Source organism: Antechinus flavipes, chromosome 6 (genome assembly GCF_016432865.1).
Source record: "Antechinus flavipes isolate AdamAnt ecotype Samford, QLD, Australia chromosome 6, AdamAnt_v2, whole genome shotgun sequence".
NCBI classification, from domain to species: domain Eukaryota; kingdom Metazoa; phylum Chordata; class Mammalia; order Dasyuromorphia; family Dasyuridae; genus Antechinus; species Antechinus flavipes.
In genome coordinates, this window is record NC_067403.1 from 65,841,624 (window position 1) to 65,867,101 (window position 25,478).

Sequence of the window (25,478 nt, forward strand, 5' to 3'; positions counted from 1 at the left end):
TTACTTTATCTCTTGAAAATAAAATCATTCTTAAAAACTCAATGTTTTTGTGATTTTTATAAGTTATTCCAAGTTATGCCAATTGAATTGTGAGTTAATAATAATTTACTTTCCTTTGGAAAAGTTCCTTTAGTCTGCTTAGTCTGCTACAATATAGTATGTGATGACATGAAATGTGGTGAGATTTAGATTTTACTCTATGTTTACACTTTATTTTTTTCTAAATCAAATGATAATATTTGGATCCTTGGAATGCCCAAAGTATTGAGCACTTAATAAAAAGAGAGATCCAATTATATAGCATCAACAGCCTGTATGTTTCTTTGGTATCCATGGAATATATAAGGTCAGTCAGTAAGCACTTATTAAGTGCCTACTACAAGTCAAACACTATGCTAAACTCTCTGGATACAAAAAGAAGTCCTCAAGGAGCTCCCAATCTAATGGCGGAGACAACATGCAAGCAAATAATTACGTACAATCTATATACAGGACAAATAGAAACTAATTAAGAAGAGGAGGCACAGGAATCAAGTAGGGTTGGGAAAGATTTCTTTAGAAGATGGGACTTTAGTTGAAACTTAAAAGATACTAGAAGGTCTAGAGATGAGGAAGGAAAGCATTCCTTGCATGGAATATAGCTAGAGAAAATGTCCAGAGCCAAGGGATGGAGTATCTTGTTTGAGGAACAGCAGAGAGGCCAGTGTCACTGGATCCAAGAGTATATCTTGGGGTAGGTAAAGATATAAGGTTAGAATGGGGAAGAGAAGGAAGCTGGTTATGAAGGGCTTTGAAGGCCCTTTGTAATTGATCCTGGAGGTAATGGGGAGCCACTACAGTTTATTGAGTAATGTGGTAGCTTGGTGGGAGAAGGGCTTTAGAAGAATCACTTTGCTGGTTGAATGGAGAATGGATTGCACTGGGAAGAGACTTGAAGCAGGCAGACCTATCAGAAACTATTGCAGTGTAATCAAGGTGTGAGCTGATAAACAGTCAGGTGAGAGAAGGGTATGTATTTGAGAACTGTAGCAAAAGTGAAATCAACAGGCCTTGGCAACAACTTGGTGGTGGCTAAGAGATAATAAAGAGTCCAGTCTGGCTTCTAGGTTGTGAGCCTAAGGGACTGCAGAGGATGGTGTTGCGCTTTAAAACAACAAGGAAGGTATAGAGGAAGACTTTGGGGGAAGTCTAGTTTTGGACATATTGAGTTTAACATATCTATTGGACTTCCAGTTTGAGGTATCTGAAAGACAATTGGAGATTGTGAAATTGGAGGTCTGTAAGAGGTGACTTGAGAATCATCAGCATAGAGAAGGTAATTAAATCCACGGGAGTTGATGAGATCACCAAATGAATTAGTAGAGAGGAAAGGGAGAATAGGTCCCAGTAAGTCTGGAAGAAAGTTCTTAGGAATTTGAATCACTCTTTTGTGAAAGATCTTTAGAAGACAGCATGCCTGAGATATGGAGGGAATGATATACATGGATTAGATCACAAATCTATTTAAAGTATGGAGGTATATATAGTCATATTTAGAATGATTAAAATCTCATATTTATACACAATAGATTAATTTTTAGGTTTTAGAAGTAATTTTTCTTTTCCACAGTACCCTTGCTAGTTTGCCACCTACATTCCCCCTACTTAAATGGCATTGAACGTAGCACAGTGCATTGTGAATTTTTTTTTAAATAAATAAATTTATTTATTTTTATTATAGCTTTTTATTTTCAAAACATATGCATGGTAATTTTTTCAACATTGACCTTTGTTAAAACTTCTGTTCTAACTTTTCCTCTCCATCTCTCCACTCCCTCCCCTAGATAAGCAGGTAGTCCCATATATGTTAACTATGTTACAGTATATGTTAAATACAATATATGTATACATATTTATACAGTTGTCTTGCTACACAAGAAAAATCCTATTTAGAAAGAAGGTAAAAATAACCTGGGTAGAAAAACAAAAATATAAGTAAACGATAACAGAAAGAGTGTAAATGCTGTATTGTGGTCCACACTCATTTCCCAGGCATTGTGAATTTTTGACTTGTGTACTACCAGTAAGATAAAATGGATAAAGGCACAAGGCTTTGAGTCAGGGAAAACCAGGGTATAAAACCTTTTTAGCTCTGTGACTCTGAGCAAGTCACTTGACTTTTGTTTGGCTTAAGCACCTTAGTAAGTCAGACTACTTTAATCTATCTCTAAAATTTCAGCTCTGGAATCTTACATTTGTTTTTAGGCAGAATCTAAGTTGGAATGCTTAACACTTTTTTTTTTTTTTTTAGTTGAGTAAAATTGTTTTATTGGTTCCTTTTATCTTTAAAATGAAATTAAATGTAGATTTTTGTTCCCTTCAGAAGGAGTTGGAGAAGTTACCTATGTGTTTAGAGTTATGTCAGCAGAGATTTTAAAGCTTCAATGAAGGGTGTTTGAAATTAACATTTATAACTACAATAATTTAAATTTATTAAAATATCCACTGTGCTTCAAATAAGCTTGCAAGAACAGTTAAATGGATTTAAAACTGATTGAAAAACCCCATCCACACAGTTGTCATTAATACATTTTGCCTTGTAGGGAGAACTCTAGTGGACTGCCACAGGTATCTGTTTGCTTTCACTTGAATGGTAACATATACAGATTGTATAATCGACAATTACTTTGAATTTAAGAGACATAGCCAACTTATTGGATGACAATGAATCTAATCTAATAAAAGTGAAGTGTGATAGGATAAATGCAAAATTCTTTCCTTGGATTTTTTTTTTTTTATTGAACATATGGAATAGGGAGGATAGATTGACAGTTGATCTGAAGATTTTAGTTGTTACAATCAATATATGAGACAGCATTTTTTTATGTGGCGGCTGAAAAAGCTAACATACTAGGATAAATTAAGGAATGCATAGTGTCCAGAAGGAATGGTATTCAGTTTTTGGTATTTTTTTTATGAATGATACAGATAACCCTTGAGTATTTCCACAAGAGGACTGTGAGAATGGTGAAAGGATTGAATAGCATGACCATAGGAGCATAAATTCATCTTTTGAAGGGAACTAGGATATTTTGCAGGAGGTTAGAGGTAGGTTCATAATAAAGATTTTCAGTTATCTTCATACATTTGAATCATTTTTGTGTAGAAGAGATTTATTTATTTATTTATTTATTGCTAGTCCCCAGAAAGCAGAAATAGATTTTATAGAAGATCAAATTTATTTTGGGAATTTAATATATTCCTCAATGTAAAACAAAACTTCCTAACAATTAAAATTCTGCAATCAGAAACAGACTGCTTGAGAGAGTATTTTTTCCTAATTTGAAGTCTTCAAATAGTTAGGGATATAAAAGCGATTTTTGGTCATTTGTGGATTTTGTTTTTTTTCCCGGAGGCAATTGGGGTTAAGTGACTTTCCCAGGGTCACACAGTAAGGATGTGTTAAATGTTTGAGGCTGGATTTGAACTCAGGTCCTCCTGACTCCAGGGCTGGCTTTCCATCCACTGCACCACCTAGCTACCCCATTTGTGAATTTTATTAACCTCTTATATCTAAATTTTGTGAAAAAGACTATCCAGTAGAATCCAACAGTTCAGAAAGGAACCTTAAAGATCATCTAGATTAGCTAGCAACTTTGTTTTACTTTTAATCTTAATTTTATTTTATTTTTCAAATGAGACCTCTATTCTTTCTTCCCAAGCACAACTTCCCACTTTGTGGCAAAGATATTTTGTTTCTTCTTTTCTCAAATACTCATTGTCAAGCAAAAGATATACATAGGTCTTGTCCAAAAAATTGTGTCTCAAATCTTCACCCTGAGGCTAATGCTTCTCTTTCAGAAAAATCTGGGTAACAGGTTTTACCATGAATCTTCTGGAATCTTACTGGTTATTGCATAGGTTAGAACTCTTGAATCTTTCAAAAAATTTTTTTAGTATTGTTGTTAATGTGAATTGTTTTTCTGGTTCTGCTTACTTTATTCCATATCAGTCTTTATAGGTTTCTCTGAAAACATTTTTTACAGTAATCTTTTCTTACAGTAGAGTAATATTCTGTCACACTCATAAGCCATATTTTTCTTCAGCTGTCAGCTAATTAATGGATATTCCTTTAGTTTCCAATTCTTTGCCACCACAAAAAGAACTAATATAAATATTTTTCTACATTATAGATGCTATTATGTGTTAGATTTCTTTGGAGCATAGATCTAGGTTATCAATCAATCAGTACCTAGTGGTATCATTGACTCAGAAGTATAGTTTAGTAATTTTTGGGGTATAGTTGTGGTATCATTGACTCAGAGGTATAGTTTAGTAACTTTTGGGGTATAGTTCCAAATTATTTTTGAGACTGACTTTAATAATTGCCAGTACAAGAATGAATCTATAAATATTTTTGTACCTAGGAAAGTACTTTTCTTATTTCTTTAATTTTTTTAGAGTATAGATTCAGTAAGGTTATTGTTTGATCAAAGTTTAGTTTAGTACAAAGTTATAATTTAGTAAATTTGTGGACCTGATTTCCAGTTGCTTTTCATAATGGTTGAACAATTCAGCTTCACCTCTGGTCTAGGTTTTGTTTGGTTTTTGCTGAGGCAATTGGGATTGAGTGACTTGTCCAGTGTCACTCAGCTAGGTGTTAAGTATCTGAGACTAGAATTGAACTCAGGTCCTCCTGACTTCAGGGCTGGTGCGCCATCCACCGTGCCACCTAGCTGCCCCTGTTTTTTTTTTTTTTTTTTTTTTAGGATGAATCTTTATTACAGGATAAGCATTTTCTGCATCTATTGATATGATCATACGATTGTTTTTTTTTTCTTGGCATCTTTTCTAATATTGAACCAGCCCTGGATTCCTGGTATAGATTGAATTTGGTCATACATTGTTGTCTCTTGCTAATATTTTATTTAAGTGTGTTTTTATCAGTAATCATTTGAAATGTTGATCTGTAGTTAACTTTCTGTTTTGATTTCCCTGGTTTAGATACCAAAATCATTTGTAATATACAGATAACTTGGTAGGGCTCCATTTCTATTTTTCTAAATAGCTTTTGTTATTGCAGTTAATTCTGCTTTTAAAATTCAGTAACTAGTAAATTCATCCTCTTGTCTCTTCCCCTCTCAAATCCTGCTTTGTGAACTCATTTATGGTTTGTTTGATTTATTTTTTCTTAGATTTAAGCCCTCTGTATATTCTGTTTACCTGAATATTTTATATTTTTGTAAATATTCATCCACCTAATTTATATTATCATTTTTGTTGTAATATAATTGGGCAAAATAGTTTATCATTTCCCTTATTCTTCATTTGTTTGTCTTTTTCATATTTGATAATGACCATTTTTTGTTTGTTTTATTATTTGCTACCTTCCTCTCCCATAACCCCTTATTTCATCTATTATTTCAGTGTTATTTTTGTTTCCAATTTTGTTCAAATGTTCTTTGACATATCAGGATATTTATTTTTGTTGTTTAATTGGTGTTTATTAATCTATTGGTTTTTAAATTGTTTTAGTGGCATCTCCATTTCTTTGATCTGTTCTTTTATTGACAAAAATGTTTAAAGATAAATATTTTCTCTTAAGCTGCAAATCCAATATGTTGTCTTATTGTCATTATTTCTAATGAAATTTTTTTTTCTGTGATTTGTTCTTGAATTTACCTTTTTATTTTTAGGATTAAGTTATTTAGCCTCTGATTAATCTTCAGTGACCCTTTATGGAATACAATTTTCATTGCATTTTGATTCATAAAATACATGCTTACTATTTCTGTTTTTCTGCATTTGTGAGGTGTTTTTTTATGTTTTAATACATGGTCAATTTTTGTAAGTTGTCATGCACAATTGAGAAAAATATGTGTATTTCTTTTTTGTTTTCATTCTGTAATAATCATGTCTCATATATAACTTTTCTAAAATACCAATCAGATTTTTTTTAAAGATTTATTTACATCTGAGATTATTGAAATTCCCAACCATAGTTTTACCATCTATTTCTTGCTTAACTTTATGTTTTATGTTGATATTTATTGTCTGTAGCATTTTTCAGAAAAATGTATTTTTCCCATTTATCTTTTTTAATTAAGTCTATTTTTGCAATTAGCTTGTCTGAAATCTTGCTCCCCTTGCCTTTTTTTTTTTTTTTTTTAACTTCAGCTAAAGTAAAATAGAGTTTCTTCCAGCTCCCAATGCTTCAAGTATGTTTCTTGTAAATAATATATTGGATTCTGTTTCCTAATTCATTCTGCTATCATCTTCTATTTTTTTTCAGGGAATATTTTTTTGTTCATTCAGCATAAATCTGGACTCTTCCTACCATCCCAATCCTTCCTCTCCCCAAATTGAGAGTAAAAGAACAAAATCCTTGTTACAAACAATATATTTTCAAGCAAAACAAATTTTCCCATTGTTCATGTACAAAAAATGTCTTATTTTGTATTTTTGAATCTTTCACTTCTACTATCAGAACGGTGATAGCTTCTTTCATTATTAGTCATTTAGAATCTTGTTTATTCGTAACACTAATCAAAATTTTTAAGTCTTTCACGTTTGTTTGTTTTGATCATGTTGTTCTCAGTTATTCTCTTGCTTCTCCTCACTAGACTCTTTTATCAGTTTATATTGGCCTTCCTAGGTTTCTCCAAAGCCACTTCTTTCAATATTGCTTTTAGCACAGTAGTAGTCTACCATATTTATGTGCTGTAACTTGTTCAATTGTTTCGGTTTATGGACATTCCCCCAAATTTCCATTTTTTTTGCCATATAACAAAGTTTTGTAAACTTAGGAATAGTTCCTCCTCTAATATACACTCCTCCTTTCCCTTTTCTTTTCCTCTTTTACTCTGATTTCCATGTTGGGTTGAGTGAAGTGTATTTCACCCAGTGTACCCAACTTTGTGTGTATATTTTCCTCCTTTGACTAGTTTGGATGAAAGTGAGATTCAAGTGTCAGCAAGTGTCCCATCCCTGGGCCCTCTTCCCTCATTTGTGTACAGATATTTGGGTGTGCACAGATTATATGACATAATTTTTCCTAACCTCCCCCTAGCGCTTATCCTTCCCCTGCAAATGTATTCCTCTTTCCATTTGTCAGATCATCAAGACATAATAGAGCTACTTCCAGGCCTTGCCCAGGCCTGTCATGACTCATAATGATGATAGGGTTCAGAGGGACACAAGTTAAAAGGGACACATCTCTCCCTATTAGAATGTAAGTAGTTTATCTCTGTTTAGTTCGTTATCATTTTTCATTGATGCTTATCTTTTAATGCCTCTGTTTAAACTTCAGAATTTCTACACATTTTTGTGTAAAATTATTAGTAATATTTGGAAGTTACCTATTTCATAAAACATCCATTCCCTCCCCCCTCCCCCCCCTTATATGATTATGTTCCCTTTTACTGGTTGTTATTCTTGGTGATAAAGCTATATCCTTTATCTTTTGTAATATTTTATTCCAAATTTTTTTGCTCCTTTACAGTGGTGTTTGCTGGATTATGTATGTTCTTGCCTGTGGCTCCTTGATACCTAAATTCTTTGTTTCTGATTACTTGCATTGTTTTTCTTTTGACCTGGAATTTCTGAATTTTGGTTATGTACCTGAAATATGCCTGAAACGTTTCATTTTGGAGTTTCTTTCAGGAGGTAAATGATGGATTCTTTCTATTTTCAATTTGCTTTTTGATTCTAAGACCATGAGCAGTTTTCCTTAAAGATGTTTTGAAATAGAAAATCTAGGAGTTGGGTTTTTTCTTTATAATTATGATATCCAGGCTATCTAATGATTTTTACATTTCTTTTTTTCCTTGATTTACTTTCTAGATCAGTTTTTTTGTTTGTTTTTTTGCTAATAATAATTTATAGTTCTTTTTTTTCCCCAGCCTTTTGACTTTGTTTCATTATTTCTTGTCTCATGAAGTAATTGGCTTCTTTTTGGCCCATGAAAATCTCCAGAGAATTTGTTGATTGGGCATGGTTTTGAACCTCTTATTCTAGGCTGTTAATTTTATTTTCAATTTTTTTCTTCCATATTTCTCATTTCATTTCCAATATTCTTTCTAGCACTTTTACTTTGTTAATTAAAAAAAATTAATGCTCAAAAAGAAAAGAAACTCTTCATATATTTTAGGAATTCTAGTTGAATTTATGCCTGAGTTATATTTTGTTTTAAGGCTTTGCTTATAGATTTATTTTTTCGATTGATTGATTGACTGTTGCTGAAGCAGTTGGAATTAAGTGAGTTGCCCAGGGTCACATAGCCAGGAAATGTTAAGATTATAGATGTTTTGAAATCATTCTCTTCTTTTTGGTTTGTGTCATGAATATTCCTGTCACCATAATAGTTTCTTGTGGTGGGATTCTTTTTGTTTTTTCTCAGTCAGTCTACTTTGTGATTTCATATTAGACCTAGACTCTATGCATATCTTGAGGGAATGTTTCAGCTGATTCCTTTTACTGGCATTTCTTGAAGTATTATATTATTGTAGGATCTCAGGAGCAATTCAGTCTGGGGACCTGCTAGCTTTCAGTGCTCTTAAGTGGTCTAATCCAGGGCAAAATCTAAGTGCTTCCTCCTAGTCTGAGCTCTGGAAGCTCCTGATCTCTGGATTTGGGTCTGATCAGTAGTAGAGTTGCTGGAGTATTTTTCAACTAGTTGGAAAATCTGTTGATTGAGAGTGACAAAATGTCAAGATTCTTTTTAATCTGGGAATCAGATTAGACTAGAAGCTGCAACTCAGATACTGGCATCTGAACTGGGATCTATTGCCCAAAACATTCCACTGCTCTCTACTTGAGAACATCAGCTTGGTCTACAGTTCCTTTTTTCATTCAGCTCTTGATTTATGATCTGAAACTGAGTTATGGATGACAAAGCTGACAGCACCTGTTCCTTTTGTGGTGTCTAGCCTTGAGTCTTGGGGTAGTCTGTTTAGGTCTAGGCCTTTTTGCCCTAAGGAATAAGAATGCTCCCTTTGAGCATGCTCCTGCACCATTTCATGCTCCTCCACCATTCTATAGCCCTTTCTGTTTCCTGATGTTGAGCTGTTAGGCTTTGGTCTAATACATACATACATATGTATCTATGTACATCCATCCATCCATATGTTAATAAATAGCTTTTTATTTTTCAAAATACATGCAAAGATAGTTTTCAAAAAACTATCTTTGCAAAACTTTATCTTCCAAATTTTTCTCTGGCCATCCTCACATCCCCCCTCCCCTAGACAGCAGGTAATTCAATGTAGATTAAACATGTGCAGTTCTAAACCTATTTCCACAGTTATCATGCTGTAGAAGAAAAATCAGATTTGGGGATGGTGAGAAAAAAAACAAGCTTTTCTGATATATATTCTAGGTCTCTTTTGGCAGGGTCCTTATTGTATTGCCTTTTCTTTATGCTGCCTCTTTGTTTTGAATATTAGGCCTTTATAAGAAATTTGCCATAGAGATATTTTTCCTCCAATTAATACAAGAAAGACTAGAACTTAAGAAAACTTCCATTGAATATGAATGCACTTTACTTGACACACTGCACCTTTTTTTAATCCATAAGGTCAGTTAGTAAAAAATTATTAAATACTTGCTTTTTTCTAGGAACTGGGAAATTGAGTGTACAAAAAGAGGCAAAAGGCCCTCAAGAAGCTAATAGTTTAATGGAGAAGACATCATGCAAATAAACAATTATGCACAAACAAGCTATGTACAGTTTAAATAGGAACTAATTGAGAGAGGAGATACAAGAGAATTGAGAAGTGTTGGGAAAAACTTCTTTAGAAGATAGGACTTTAGTTGGGACTTAAAAGAAGCCAGAAGGTCTAGAGATAAAGAAGGAAAGCATTCCTTGCATGGAATATAGCTAGAAACTTGCCTACATTTTTCATATCAAAGCAAAAATACCTGATTACTTCTAGGAATTGACAATGTGGTGTAATTTTATTGAATAAAGGACATGCCTTAGGAACTATTTCATATGCTTTTTATGGATTTCTTTTACTGATGATGTGACAATAAGATCAATGAACTTTAAAAAAATGTCTAATATAACAAACTTGTTAACACTCATTGGCCTTTATATATTCCTGAATATTTATAAACATTGACTCACTAAAATGAGATAGGGCCTAATTGAAATAGAGTAACATTTAGCTATTATAAGTGACTTTACACTCTCATTGCCAAAAAGAACCATTTTTACTTTTCAGACATTGTGGCTCTTCATCTCTTTTGTCATAAACTTGGGTTTGAAAACCCTTTTGCTAATGACTTTTAGATTGTCTGCTGTATGAGAAACTTTACTGATGGACTCATCGTTGCTGGAATCAAATGAGCTCCGTTTCACACATTGCAGTCATAACATTTACATCATTAAGTTCAATGTCTGAAAATTTACCATTCAGTGACTCAGATGAGAGATATTTCTTATTCTAAAATGTGTTCATTGAAGATCTCTTGGACTTTGCTTGCATCAGTTGAGGAGACAAGCAAACCTATATTATTTTGATATCCTAATTATAAATTCTGAAAATATGAATAACTAGAAAAAATACATGCAATAATAAAATTTTATTTTATTATGTTTTATAAATATTTGACAAATTCTATTGCTTTTTCCAATGGAAAAGAATAATAATTGGCAAAGAAACCCAATACAAATGAATGTAGGGACTTTTTTTTTTTTTAACAATAAAGTATAAAATGTTTAAATATTTGCTTTCTTTGATATCTGGTCAAAAGATATGCCCTCACGTGCTCCATTTATTTATTCATGTGCTTGTTTTATTTTTTGAAAAATCTTTGAAAAGTCCTGCTAAGGACTCTTGATAATGAAATGTAGAACAAGTCATGAAATAGAAATACCTGTCTTTTTGAGTTTTATGGTGTCTTAAAAAATGTATCAGTTGATGCATCTGATTCTTTTAGTATTAATTGCTTCTCTTTAAATTTTAGGGTTATTCTTTTTGTTCATGCAAATGTTTTTTCATCTTGCAAAGTTTTGAAATTGTAAAATTTTGAAATTATCCATTTTACCTTTCATGATCACTTTTTATCTTTGTATGTATAGTTAAGAATCTTTATTTTCTTATAATTATGCAGTATATCTCCTTTGATTCCTTTTTATTAAAAAACGTATAAATATAGATATTACAAACATCTGTGTATATATTTAAATATGTGTATTTATATATCTGTACAAATATATATATGTATTGTACACATTTCGAATTATTGTTGCATTATATATAAAGTCAATATTTTTTTCAGTTTATTCACAATTTTTTTTTTTTTTTGGATAAGATAAAGAATATTTATTCCAATTCAGATGAAGGTACCCAGTAAGGCATAGTGGAAAGAATAATATTATCAAGAGACTCTCTAGGACTAATTTCTAATCCTGCAATTGTTATCCATGTGATTTTGGACAAGGTACTATCATTTTCTACCATGAGTAGATCTTGGACTAGAACAGAGCTTGATAAATCCTTAAGTGTTTAATGATTCATCTCATTGCATTTAGGGTTAGGATCAGGGTTAGAAGGAGAAGTCTTTTTTGTGCCTTGGTTGGGGAGTGGGAGAAAAATAAATAAGCTAATGTCAATTTTGCTAGGAATAGTTATGACACCATTGGGGTGAAGTGAGTTACTTGCCTCTCTAGTCCCAATCCAGCTCTTTTAGGGATCCTGATCTGCTATGGTTTTCTGTTGGAGGTGGATTGTTGGCTGGGCATGATTAGTAAAGGAGACTCTAAGAAACCAAAGAGCAGAATTTCTTTTTATTCATATTAAAATACAAAGTTTTTCTTTGCTTGTTTAGATATAAAACCATTTTATATCATTCATTGTTGGCATTTCAGATTGGGATGAGGACAGTTATTAAAATAAAATTTTGAAATTTGAAAATCATTTTCTAAATTTTGGGAGTGAGATGCAAAGTATATTCATTTGTTTCTTAGTTGAATAGTTTTTTGAGTTCCTTTCCAACTTTGAATTTCTGTGATGCCTCACTTGCCATCCACAGTCATTTCTTATAAAGTCAGATTTTAGTCGCCTTGTCCTGACTCTTATTTCAGTTTAGCAGGCATTTACTTAATGCATGCCACGTGCAATGCACTGTGCCACGGTTAGTAGTAACTCAAATTTATACGTATCTTTCTCTATTGATGTATTCCAATGTTGCATAGTTGTTTGGAGGTGATTCTTGGTTCTTAAAAAGCTGTGTTAATGAAGCACAAGTTCTTGTAGAACCTACCACCAGAGAGGCTTTTTTGAGTCTGTATCCAGGGATGGGCTCTGCTGTCAGAGAACCAGTCAAGGTAAGTTTAGAGAAACTTACCATCTAAAGGTTGATCACCAAATGATGCATTTTTTCTTTCCATCATAGAAACTCATGGAAATTGTCAGCTGAGGCAAAGAAGGAGACCTCACATGGACAAAATTATGGATCATTGAAGTACATTGAAGTATGTTAAATAGCTTCCCTCACAACAACCTGTGAGGTCATGCAAGTATTGTGATTCCCAATTTAAAGATGAGGAATCAGCTTATAAAGATAAAAATGAAATTAGCCCTGTCTTCAGAATCTTACAGCTTAGTAGTAGAATAAGATATACTGTGTATATATAAGTAATTATAATGCAAGTTCCAGAGCCACCAGTTTTTTTAGGATTAAATTATATAATCTTCAATTACTTTTTAATCCTTTCTTCAGTGGCCTTTTATTGCCTTATGGCCAATAAAAGATGTAATTTGATATTTCTGTTTTGTGTGTGTGTGTGTGTGTGTGTGTGTGTGTAAACTTTTTATGGCCCTAATACATGCCTGTTTGTCTCTATTTTTCTCTCTTACTCTTTTTGCTAAGGTGCCATACAATACTGAGAGATATGTATGGCCCTTTGCATTTCTGTTCAGTAATTGTCAGATATTGTGTCTAACTTTTTAAAAATTCTATTCATGCTAAATATTTAGGTAATAAGTCATTTGATGAATATGTTAAATATGTATATTAGTTCATTGTATATAGTGTTTTTAAGCTTAATATAATTCTACTTTTTAAAATTAAATCTATTTTTACTATTTCCTCATCTGGGGTTGTGCTTTTTTTTTTTTTTTTTTAGTTCAGCTGAAGCATTTATAGATTATGCTTATACACTTAGTTTAATTTTGTTTGAATAATTATATTAAGTGTGTTATTCTATAAACAACATATTGCACAGGCATAACTTGGAGATATTGTGGATTTGGTTGCAAACTACCACAGTTAAGAAAATATTACAATAAAAGAGTAAAATGAATTTTTTGGTTTTGGTTTCTATTACATGTAAATGTTATGCTTACACTACATTGTAGTCTTTTAAGTGTGCAATAATACTATGTCTAAAAAGTGTATATCTTAATTAAAAAATTTTTATTGCCAAAATGTGCTTATAAACACCTGAACCTTTAGCAAATCATAATCTTTTTTGCTAGTCAAGCGTTTTGACTTGATGTTGATGTCTGCTGACTGATCCAGACAGGATAGTAGTGACTGAAGAAGTTGGGGTGACTATAGCAATTTCTTAAAATAAGACCACTATGAAGTTTGCTGCATGGATTGATACTTTTGTGAAAGATTTCTCTGTAGTGTGTGATGCTGTTTGATAGCATTTTGCCCACAGTAGACCATCTTTCAAAATTGGAAGTATTTTCTCAAACCCTACTGCTGCTTTATCCACAAAGTTTATGTAATATTCTTTCAATATTGTTGAGTCTCAGGGAAGGGGGAGAACCAAGGAGAAGGGAAAGAGATGGAGAAATATCCAATTGGTGGAACAGTCAGAACACATGACATTTTTTTAAATTAAATTTACATCTTATATGGATACAAGTCTTTAATACCCCAAAACAATTTAATATCAAAGATCCTTTATCACAGATCTCTATAATAGGTATAATAATAATGAAAAAGTTTGAAATATTGTTGGTATTACCAAAACGTGACAGAAACATGATGTGAACACATGCTGTTGGAAAAATGATCCTGATAGACTTACTTGATTTAGGATTACCAGAAATTTTCAGTTTATAAAAATGCAGTATCTTCAAGTGTAATGAAGTAAAGGATAATAAAATGATATATGCTATACTCTGCTTTCTGATCCATTTAACCTCTTCCATTTTGTGAGTAAATTCATCCCATTCATTTTAATAGTTAATAGTAGTTTATCCTACATCTCATACTTTCTCAAAGTGTTTTTTTTTTTTTTTTTTTTTTTTTTTTTTTTTTTTTTTTTTTGCCTCTGGTAAGAGAAGAGTGTACTTAGAAACTTGAACTGTGCTTGATGCAATCTGCTTCTACTCTACTTCCCCTCTTTTCTCCTACCCAGATTATAACCATAGTTTCTAATTCCCCTTTTCTTTACTTTTTCACTCCCCCATTACCATTATTTTCTGCACTCCACCCTGTCTTATTACTCTCTTTCCACTCACCTAATTTCCTTCTATTTTGTTTAGTGGAATCCATTTTTACATCAATCTGCATGAATTTGTCTGTATTCTATCTTGTTTTGACTATTTCAGATTAAAGTAAGGTTTAAGTGATACCCTTTTTCCCTTTCTTTTTTCTATAGACTCCTTAGGTACTCTGATTGGAATACTCTGAGATAAGTTCTTCCCTCACTTTTTCCTTTTCTTCATTTTACTCTTCCTGATTATTCCCCTCTTTAAACCCCCAGAAGAAAAACAATTCACTTTCAGATTCGGTTTTTCTTAGCTCACTCTTATCTTTTGAAGACATTAAAATACTGAAGGGATAGTTGGTTTTTTATTAGAATTAGAATTATTCCTATTAGAATATTGGCTTTTCATCATCATACAGTCACTTCAAATAATTTTGCCTTTATAGATTTCTCTTGACTCTTGTTTAAAACGACAAAAGAGCCAACATTTCAGGAATGCTTGAAAATTGTTCAGTTAAAGGTCATTCTCCCCTCCCCCCAAGTTATTCTTGGTTGTAAGTTTATATCTTTTGCTATTTGGACTATAGCATTTCAGTAGCTACACTCATTTATAATAGAAACTGTGATTCAGTACTTGCACTCTTTCCATCTATTACTTGCACTCGTTCCAGCTATTTATAGTATTTTTTTTCCTCTGTTATGGAAGGTTTGGCTATAGCATTCCTAGAAGTTTTCTTTTTAGATGATACTCATTAGATTCTCTTCTTCATTTTGCCCTTTTGTTAGAAATCTGGTCAATTTTCATTCATGATTTGTAACATGGTCAAATTTGTGCTTTAGGAAAATTACCTTGGCAGGTCTGTGGAGGATAGTTTGGAGTGGGAAGAGACTAGAGAAAATGTGATTTCTAACCACTTGTAACAGTATTTCATTCCACAGAAGGTTTTCAAAAATGTTGGTGTTCATTGGAATTTTCTAATATAATTTCATCCTGGCATATAATTCCAGATGATGTTAATTTTTTGCATATAGCTCCTAATTTATCTTTGCTCCTTTTCCTGGAAGTGAGCTGAAATTTTAAGCAAGATTTTTTTATATTGTCATGACATAAGTATGAGCAATTAATATCTATTTAAATCTTTTGATATACCACCTAACAGTCAGGTCAGAGAAAGAACTATTACTTTTCTTGCTTTTTGACGTATCATTGAATTTTTTTACACTTATACACATTGATGAATAGCTCAACTTTCTCTTTGCCATCTATCAATGTTTATTCCTTCCCTCAGCTTATATATATCGTATGAGTAATACAAACATTTCAGGATACAATGAATAAAAAAGGTTGCATGGGAAACTGAATTGTTATTTATAGTTTTAAAAGTATATTCATCACAATACTAAATTGACTTGTGTTTGCTCTTTATGAACTTTGTATTATTTTTATTGATTATTATAAAACACGATATTGGCAAAAATCAATAAATATCACATTTTCATATGAAGAATAGAAAAAAAGGAATTATGTATAAAACTGTGAATCTTTATTACAAATAATTGAATTTTTTAGTGGTATAACAAATTTAACATATTAGTTCTAAAACTCCTTGTTTGTTTCTTCCCTGGCTCTTACTTTCTTTCATCTCTGCATTTTAAAAATGTTTCATTAATGGTCTCCTTTCCCTTCCTCTTTCCTTCCTTTGTTTCCCACTTTCCCCTTTATAATAAAGTTGCATTTAAATAAAATAAATTAATACATTTGCTCTCATTCTGCAATTTTAGCCCGATCACCTCAATCAAGAGATGAGAAATATGATTTTGTTGTCTTTGGTTATCACGTTGATCAGAGTTCTTGAATGGTTCAAAATTGTTTTTTCTAACAACTGTGTAGTCACTGTATAAATTGTTCTGGTTCTACTAATTTCTTTTTCTATTACTTCACATAAGTCTTTCCTTGATTCTCTGAATCCATCGCATTTTCTCATTTTTTTGTTGCAAAATTCCATTACATTCAAATATGATATGTTCAGCCATTACTAGTTCTTTGTTACAATAAAGTGCTGCAATAAATATTTTTGTACATCTGAGTTACAGGGACATTATTACAGCCAGATCTTTTTAGTTTGAAGAAACATCCCCCTCAAATCCTAGTTCCTGATGTCCTTCAGTCACATTTCCAAAATTACTTGGCCTTTATTTAACACTCTCTATATTTCCTTTTTCAAAAATGTAAATTTCTTCTGGGCACATTTCCAACAATTACCATTTTCCTATTTTGTTGTCTTTTTCAATATGATAAATGTGAAGTGGAGCCTTAGAGGATTTTGAGAATTACTCGTTTGCATTTTGGCTTTTATAGAGAATGACTCTTGTTCTATTATATATTGGAATCAGTTCTTTAGAAATTTTAGGTACCATATAGTTATCAGAAGAATTTACTACAAAGATTTATTTTTCCTCTTGAATAATTGTTTGCTTTTTAGTTCAAACTGAATGGATTTTTCTAATGTAAAAACTTAAATTTTATGTATTCAAAATTATTTTTTTCCCCTTTGGTCATCTTTATCCTTTCTTTTTGGTCAAGAACTATTTGATATTTATCTTGTAGAAGGCATCTCCTCCTTTGTTCCTCTAATTTATGATATGACCTTTTATATGAAAGGCGTATATCTATTTGAAATTTGTCATTGTGTACAGTGTTATGACAGCTTTCCAGTTTTCCCAGCAGTTTTTAAGTAGTAAATTCTTAATGCAGTAAATAAGGTCCTTAGGATTATTGAATACTCCATTACTTTGTTTCTGTGTATCTTTTATCACTCTGTTCCACTGATAAACTTTTCTCCTTCTCAATCAGTACCAAGTAGTTTGATAATGACTACTTAGTAATATGGTTTGATTTTTCTGGTACTGCTAGACCTTTTTTTTTTTTTACTCCTCTTGTTTTTTTTTCTTCCTGATTTCTCTTGAGATTCTTGAAATTTTTCAACTGCCAAATGAATTGTTATTTTTTTCTATTTCTATAAAGTAGCCATTTGATGGTTTGGCATGATACTGAATATATGTTAATTTGGGTGTATTCTTATTTTTTTATATTGTCATGACACAAGTATGAGCAATTAATATCTATTTAAGTCTGTATTTTTTAAAGTGTCTTGTAGTTTTCCTTTAGATCTTGCATTGTGTATTTGGTAAATGGACTTCCACATATTTTATACATTTTTGTAGTTATTTGCATTTAATCGCTGCTTCTAGTTCTTCCTCTTGGGTTTTATTGGTAATGTACACAAAAGCTGATATTTATATGAGTCTGTTTTAGATCCTCCTTTACTAAAGTTAATTGTTTTTAATTCAAGGATACAGCCCATGATTTTGAGTGTTTCTATAAAATTATAGTGATCAGTTTTATTTATTCATATTTGTTGAGCAGGTAGTGGCATTGGGCATCTGATGTGATAATATCTATGTAAGATACTCGTGTTGTAGAAACATCTTCTAATAATGAAGAGCTGCCATTTGTCAGAACTTTTTAGTTAGAAAATTCCTGGGGGCACTGATACAATAAGTGAGTCACCCACAATCACACAGTTAAGATGTGGCAGAGGCAGGACTTGAATCCTTTTTTCCCAGCTACAAGAAAGGCTCTCTATTGTCTGTGACTTCTTAATGTACCGAAAAGAGTATTTTGCAATTATTGCTAAACTTCTTTTCTAATATATATATTTTTTTATCAACAGAGATGCTATGAACACAAACAATACAGAAATGGATTGAAGTTTTGTAAACAAATCCTCTCAAATCCCAAATTTGCAGAGCATGGAGGTGAGTTTAAATATTTTTTAAAAAATTCTGGATAATAGCTATTTTATGTTGAAGTTTAAAACTTATTTAATGTAATATACTTTTAGATAATAAGTATTTATTATTGTTCAGGAACATACTTCACTTAGCAGAATTTAAACTTAGCATTGGCAGAATTAGGGAATGAATTTGTTTTATCCATCCAGTAATATAGATTTATGAAAATCTGACTCAGGAATATTGCCTTATTTAGTAATTCTCTGCCTTCTTTGCTGCCATTGTGTGACTTCGTCAGTCTACCTTCCCATTGGCTAGGGACAGTCAGAGGAAACAGTCACCATCCTGCAATTTAAGGTGGGCCTTGGTTATAATTTATTAATAGTGTTGTTGTGAAACTTATAGTTTGGTCCAGTGTTATTTTCTGCCAAAGATTGGATAGCCAGAATTTTCTTTTGACCACTAATTTATTTAGTAAAATAATCTTGTTGCTTTTTTATACTACTTTTGTTTTTAATTTTATCTGATGGATTGTAATTGGTATTAATCCCCAAATTCTTCATCTTTGCAAAGAATGATTTCTTCAGTTATTACCCCCTTACTTCTTTACTTTTATTTTTGCCATATGAAACCATCAGAACATACAAATTATTTTATATCTTTTAGATTTTGTTTCATAAAATGCTTCTTTTCATTTTGGGACTTACTTGTTTTAATATATTTTGGTGAGAAGTAATTCTCTCAGTAAAATATTCTGGGTTTGGTTTGAAATTTTGCTTATATAAAATTTTTTCCCCTGTTGGTTGGATTTAAAAAGCAGGCTTTAATGGAAGACATTTAATAATTTCTCATCAAAAGAGAAATTAATTTGATACGTGTGGAGTTAGTATTACTGTTACTAATACTTTTTGCTTTTATATTGTTATGATCTGTCCCTTTACCAGATCCAGAGAATCATTCCTTATAAGAAAGATGGTTTAAAAAAAAAAAAGAGGGGAAAATAATTGTTTGGTAAAACCTTTTGCTTTTTCAGTTGTAGTTGATAGCATATGTAGTATTTATTACCCATATTTCCCTGACTCTACAACAAGTTGAGGGAAATATATTTTCTTAGCTCTTCATTGAGACCAGGATTGGGCCATATTAGAAAGTATCCAGTTTCCCTTTTTTGTGCTTTTCTGTTTATATTGCTGTTGCCATTGTATTTCTGCTTTTGCTTTCTTACTTACACAGCTGGGATATAGCTGTGAGTTTTAGAGGCCAGGGAAAAGTAGCTGAGTGGGATTATCAGGTTATTATTTTATTTTATTTTTAAGAGTTATTATGGCTCACAAGTCTCAAAAAACAGTCAATAACCAAGTTTGAAAATCTCCATCAGGCTCTTTATCTGTGTTCTAAGTAAATGTAGGCTGATCTCCTCTCTGCAGGAAAAGGTGAAAATACCTCATAATTACTTCTCTACATTCTAGAATATTGGGGACAGAGACATTTTCCTAATAGTAATATAATCTAAGCTTAATTGCAAAAAAAGAAGGATCTGAGATGGGAGAAAGATTTGACTCTTGTTAAGAACATATAGAGTAAAAGTATTATTGTTAGGTGAAGGGAATATACAGTAATGGTCTGAGAAAGACAAGTGGATGATAGTAGAAGAGATCAAAATTATGTGGGAATATGACATGTTCATCCTACTGATTATGTGTCATCATAGCATAAATGTCATCCTGTTTGTTGTAGAAGCTATCCTAAGAATGATTTCCTAAGTCTGTAAAGAATGACCTTATCTTAAGGCAATTAAATACTACAGTATTTTATTCACTTGTGCAACAGACCACAGAATATTAAATATTAAAGAATTTGAGCCACAAAAAAAAGTGGGTGAATCCTTGCTTATTGAGGAGGCTATTTGGTGATCTGACAACTACAGTTGAGAAGTTCATTGTATTCCCTAGTTATATATCCCACAAAGAGAGCCTCCCGATATGTGTAAAATAATGATTCATGAGGAATCATGCCAGAAAAAACCTAAAGTGTTATCAAAAGTTATGAGGTCTTGATTTTTATAATTTCATTCTATTAACTTTTGATTTTTGGGGGTGTGTTATTTATATTGTTTTAATATGTGTTTTGGGTTTTTTTGATTCTGCTCATTTCCCCCAGCATTAGTTCACATAAATCATATGCAAAATCCCCCCTCCTCTCCCCCCCCCCCCTTTTCCTTTCTTTTTGGTGGGGAGAGGTTGCCCTATTATAAATTACATAGGTAAATGTTGTATTTTCCTTACTGTTACCAACTGAAGGCAAAGGATCCTGAAGAGAAAGATTGATCTTAGAAATGATTTGGTTAAAAAGATAGTGTCTGAAATTGGGATTTAGACTATGATATAGGGGATGTCAAATTCCTGACCAAAGATAGAGTACATCTAACAAAGGTTGGGAAGGATGCAGTTGCTTAATATCTTTGAAATTTAATGAGGTCTTTAAATGAAAAATGTTAGGGAGGAAATTGTTTAGGTGATAGTAGATTAGTAGTTGAGAGCTTCAGTTTATAGGAGACAGAACCCAAGAAAGGAACCATTGATAAAACCCTTAACCCTAAAAATCTGAAGATATATGCCCCAAATTTAGGCACTGAAAAAGAGGAGATTTTTACCTAGCTGAGACTTCAAAATGAAAACATGGTTGTTTGACTAGATAAGTAGACCTTATGAGGAAGAAAACTAATAGGTAAAAGTGGGGAGGAGGAATTTTGTGTGTATATTTCTTTTCCTGAACTTTTAGACATAAAATAAAATAAGCATTTCTATATGCTTAGTAAAAGAGAAAAAATTTATACATGAAATTGCAAATCTTAATAATTAAGTTTTTTTAAAAAATATAAATATAAAATTTGTAAAACTGCCTAGCTTGTTTATGATTTTCTTCCCTTTTTAACAAAAAAACTTTTTAATTGACATTTTTGGTTCTGACATTATTATAATATCCCATTTATTCCTCCTTTTGCACCTTCCAGGAAGCTGGTCCCATATGCCAAGTAGGATTTTTTTGGAGAGGGAAAAGAAAAGAACACAATTGAGTAATACTTGAAAAAGTCTGAATATGTGCAATATATAACATCTGTAGACCTCTCTGAAAGGGTGGTTTGGGGGTATTTATTTTCTCATATCCCTTCATTTGAGTCCCATTTTATCTTTATAATTTCATTAAATTTACATTTGATTTTATGATTTGTTCTTTAGATTGCTGTAGTTTACTGTGTATATTGTTTTCTTGAATCTGCTTATTTCACTCTGCATCAGTTCCATATACAACAATTCCCCCCTTCCCCTTTTTTGCGGGGGTGGGGGATCCTTGCTCTATTCCCTTTTCTTCTCACCTTGTATTTTAAAGGAAGGGGGCAAGGAAGGAAATTGGGCAAAGAGGAAAACAACCTTTTTTTAACATGTGTGGTCAAGCAAAACAAATTCCCTCATTGATAGTGTCTGAAAAATGTATGTCTTATTTTGTACCTTGGATCCATTATTCTCTTTCAGAATTTGTTATCATGTTTCCTCATTAGTCTTTTGGAGTCATAGTATATCACTGCATTGATCAAACTTGTGTCTGTCAAAGTTGTTTCTTTACAAGATTGTTTTGATATAAAATGCTCCCCTCTTTCTGCTCAATTTACTTCTCATCATTTTATATAGTTCTTCCCAGTTTCTCTGAAGTAATCTCTCTTATCAATTCTAATATTCTATCACATTCATTTTCTCATTTGTTCAACCATCCTTCAATTGATGGGCATGCCATTAGTTTCCAGTTCTTGGTTATAACAAAAGAATAGGTATAAATATTTTTATACATATACATCTTTTTCTTCTTTGTTCTTTTTTGGGGTATAAGAATAGTAATGGTATTGCTGACTCAAAAGATGTGCACATTTTATATGCATATCTTAGATATGGTTTTGGTCATCATTCCAAATTGCTTTCTAGAATGTTGGACCAATTCATAGTTCCAACAATTGTGTATCAATGTGCTTGTACTCCCATAATCTTGGCAACAATTATCTTTTTTTCCCCCCTTCCCCTTTATTACCATTAACAATGAAACGTAACTTAAATGTACAGTGTCTTTAGACATTAATTATGGTTTGAAGCCACATGACATTTGAATACCAAAAATAATGTATGTCACCTATCAAAACTCTTTATCTGCACACTTTAAAAATTTTTTAAAGATGAAAATAAAAATTTACTCTGAGCTTCAAACAAAAACCTTTGTAGATGAGATCTTTGTGAGGTTCTCCTTGCCCCTAGTTTTTGAAAGTCATTAAAAGAAAGAATTTAAAAGAACACATTATAATTGTTGTATAACAGGATTTTAAATCATGATTTTCTAAATTAATAAAGCAAAATCACATTGTTTTCACTAAAAACATTTTAATGAGAAAAAATTTTAGAGTGAGTGAAAAGGACTTGTGTTAATAAATAAAATAGTTAAAATTTCTTTATTTCATTATTTTAAAATTTGTTTTTGACACACATTACTAATGTAATGCATAGATTCATATATGAATGTATTGGTGGACTTAACTATTAAATAGATTCTACAAAAATGAAATTCTAAAGTTTTGCAGTTGGGCTTAGAAAATTAATTTCACATTATGAAGTGGGAAAAGGAGAGATCTAAAAATAATTTAGGATTTTGAGTAGATTACAATCTCATTGAGTCAGAAAACTAGCAGCCAAAAACTAATGGCAGCCTCAGACCTACATTAAGGGAAGCATAGCTTCTAAGAAAAAGAATATGAACATATATATTCTTTGCCCATATCCAAATTCCTTTGGAGTATTGTTTTCTGTTTCAGGCACCACAATTAAGAAGGGTATTGATAAATTGAAAAGCACCAGAGGAGGCAATCCTGGATCTTAAAAAGGTCCATTATAAAATGGTCCTTTGATGAAACTAGTGAGTCCTGATAAGTGTGTTTAAATATTTGAATGTCTTGTGGAAGAGATAACTAGATTTGTTCTTTTTGTCTCCAGAAAGTGAAATGAGTAGGTTTGGTATGCTAATGATTGGAACTATCTAAAAGGAAGTGGATCGGGCCACTTCTAGATGGGGTGGGTTCTCCATCTATCTGAGACCCAATGACTTCTTGTATCCCTAGTATCTAAAGAGTACTTAAACTTGACACTTTCAATAAATACTTGTTGTATTGAGTTGAATTCAAGTAAGATTTAGCTATGAGTTGGTACACCTACACATTTAAAGACAATTGTATATGTAACTCTATACATTTGATAAAAGTTCTTAAACTTTTTGGTATTAGAACCTCTTTACTCTCTTAAATTATTGAGCATCTCCCTTTCAAATCCCAGAACTTTTATGGAGGTTGTATCTAATAATATTTATTTCATTAGAAATTAAAATGTCTTAATATTATTATGAAATTAGTTTTAATCTTGTGGACCCCAGGGATCTCTGCACCAGGATATCAGCATAACACTGGCTTTGGAGCAAAATTATGTGTTAAAGATAGGATGATCCTAGATACATTTCAGAAGTTAAGACTGACATGCCATGGGGCTTCATTTTATAAAAATGTTTTATGTATACAATAGTTTTGCAATATGAACCCCAATCATAATAATTCTGTGAGATTACATGGTCTTTTCTCAGTAGATATTACCACATATGATAATTAATACTTGTCAACTGTGTAGACGAGAAATGTAAGACTTGCAGGTACAAGTACCTACTGCTCCAAAATAGGTTAAAATGTAATTGGAACATGTATGACCAAAAAAAAAAAATTCAGTACAATATAGATGATGTTAATTTATAGTTTACTAAGTTACTGGTTTCCAGGCCATTGATGTAGAATCTGTTAAACCCCTCCCGTCCCCCCAGCAGGAGACATGTAAAGATAATAACTGGCTACAGTTTAACACCCTGAGATTCAGTTTTCTCATCTGTAAAATTAGGGGATTAGAGTGAATGGACCAGAGGGCCACCTTTGTATCATTGATTCTATTAGCATGTGCCAGTCTCATTCTATTTCTACATAACTAAAATCACATTGATTACTTTCCTCTGTATTTTGATTTTAGTTCTGCATGCACTTGATATCTTCCCCATGTTTCCTGAACTCCTTCTTAAATTTTAGCATTTGTCATTTATACTTTATACACAGGATGTCCCAGAAGTCTTAAGCCCTAAAGCTTAAAACTGTGCTAAGATTAAGAGACTACTTGAGTAGTCTCTCATGTTCAAGTAGATCTGTGAGTTCCTCCAGGGATGCAGATCACAGCCCCTTCATGCCTAAATACCTTGTACTCTTCTTGTGCATGTCCTTCTGTAAGTTCGTCACAGGAGATGAAAGCATTCCTAGCTTTCTTCAGTCATCAAGGTACCAGTGGATCACTCTGGATATCCTCTTTTCATTGCTTGCTCTTAACAGCGTGTCTTCTCTTCCTATTGTAAATTTCCTTGATGGTATATTTTAGTACTATTCTTATTTTAAGTTCTTTTGTTGGTTATATGTTGCTGTCTGCTCAAAACAATCATACACATCTGCCATAGTCTATTTAGCATTAATTTCTAATTCTCTGAAGAATGTTGTATTGCATGTCTGGATGCCACATAGCAGCAGTGATATGTCAGTATTTAACATGGGTATTTGTTTCCATGGGAAATTTGAAGTCATTAAGGAAGACATGTAATTTTTCTAAGTGAAGCCATTTTACTCTTCTCCTATTTGGTTCCAGACCCAACTCAAAATCCATGAATATTGTCTATCTCCCTTATACATATTGATGGATAAACTATAGATTTCCAGTCAAATTATGTCATAATCTGAGCAGTAGACATTCTTTATCCACTTAATCTTATAAGTGTGGATAGTCAAGCAAAACTCTTTTTAGTTGTTTTAGATTTCTTTTCCAGGAGGCTCAGAAATATTTGTTTCAAGATTTTCATGCAACAGACACATTTGTCATCTGAACAATAGCATCTGGAAGATCTCACCATCCACACAAAAAAACTATTCAGTTTGAACTCTGCAATAGACAATCTTCTCTCCCACCATGGCAATCATACAACTTTTTATTACTAATTTTTTCCCCTTCTCCTGCTGTTTATGATCAGGAGATTTTTAACTAGAGTTATTTCTGTCATGTATTTCGGAGAATCTTGAATGATTGGAGTGAGAGTTTTAAATATCATTCTTTTCCTTTACCAAATCAAATGTTCTTGTTTTTTTTTT

At 32.1% G+C, this 25,478-nt stretch overlaps 1 protein-coding gene across 2 annotated transcripts in view; it reads left to right on the forward strand.

Moving 5' to 3' along the window:
* Nucleotides 1–25,478, forward strand: part of NAA15 (N-alpha-acetyltransferase 15, NatA auxiliary subunit) — an 82,726-nt gene that overhangs the window by 11,838 nt on the left and 45,410 nt on the right. For both annotated transcript variants that reach the window (XM_051965331.1, XM_051965332.1), the window contains exon 2: nt 18,166–18,250. In XM_051965331.1, the coding sequence (XP_051821291.1) occupies nt 18,166–18,250 (85 nt within the window). The remainder of the gene's footprint in view (nt 1–18,165; nt 18,251–25,478) is intronic.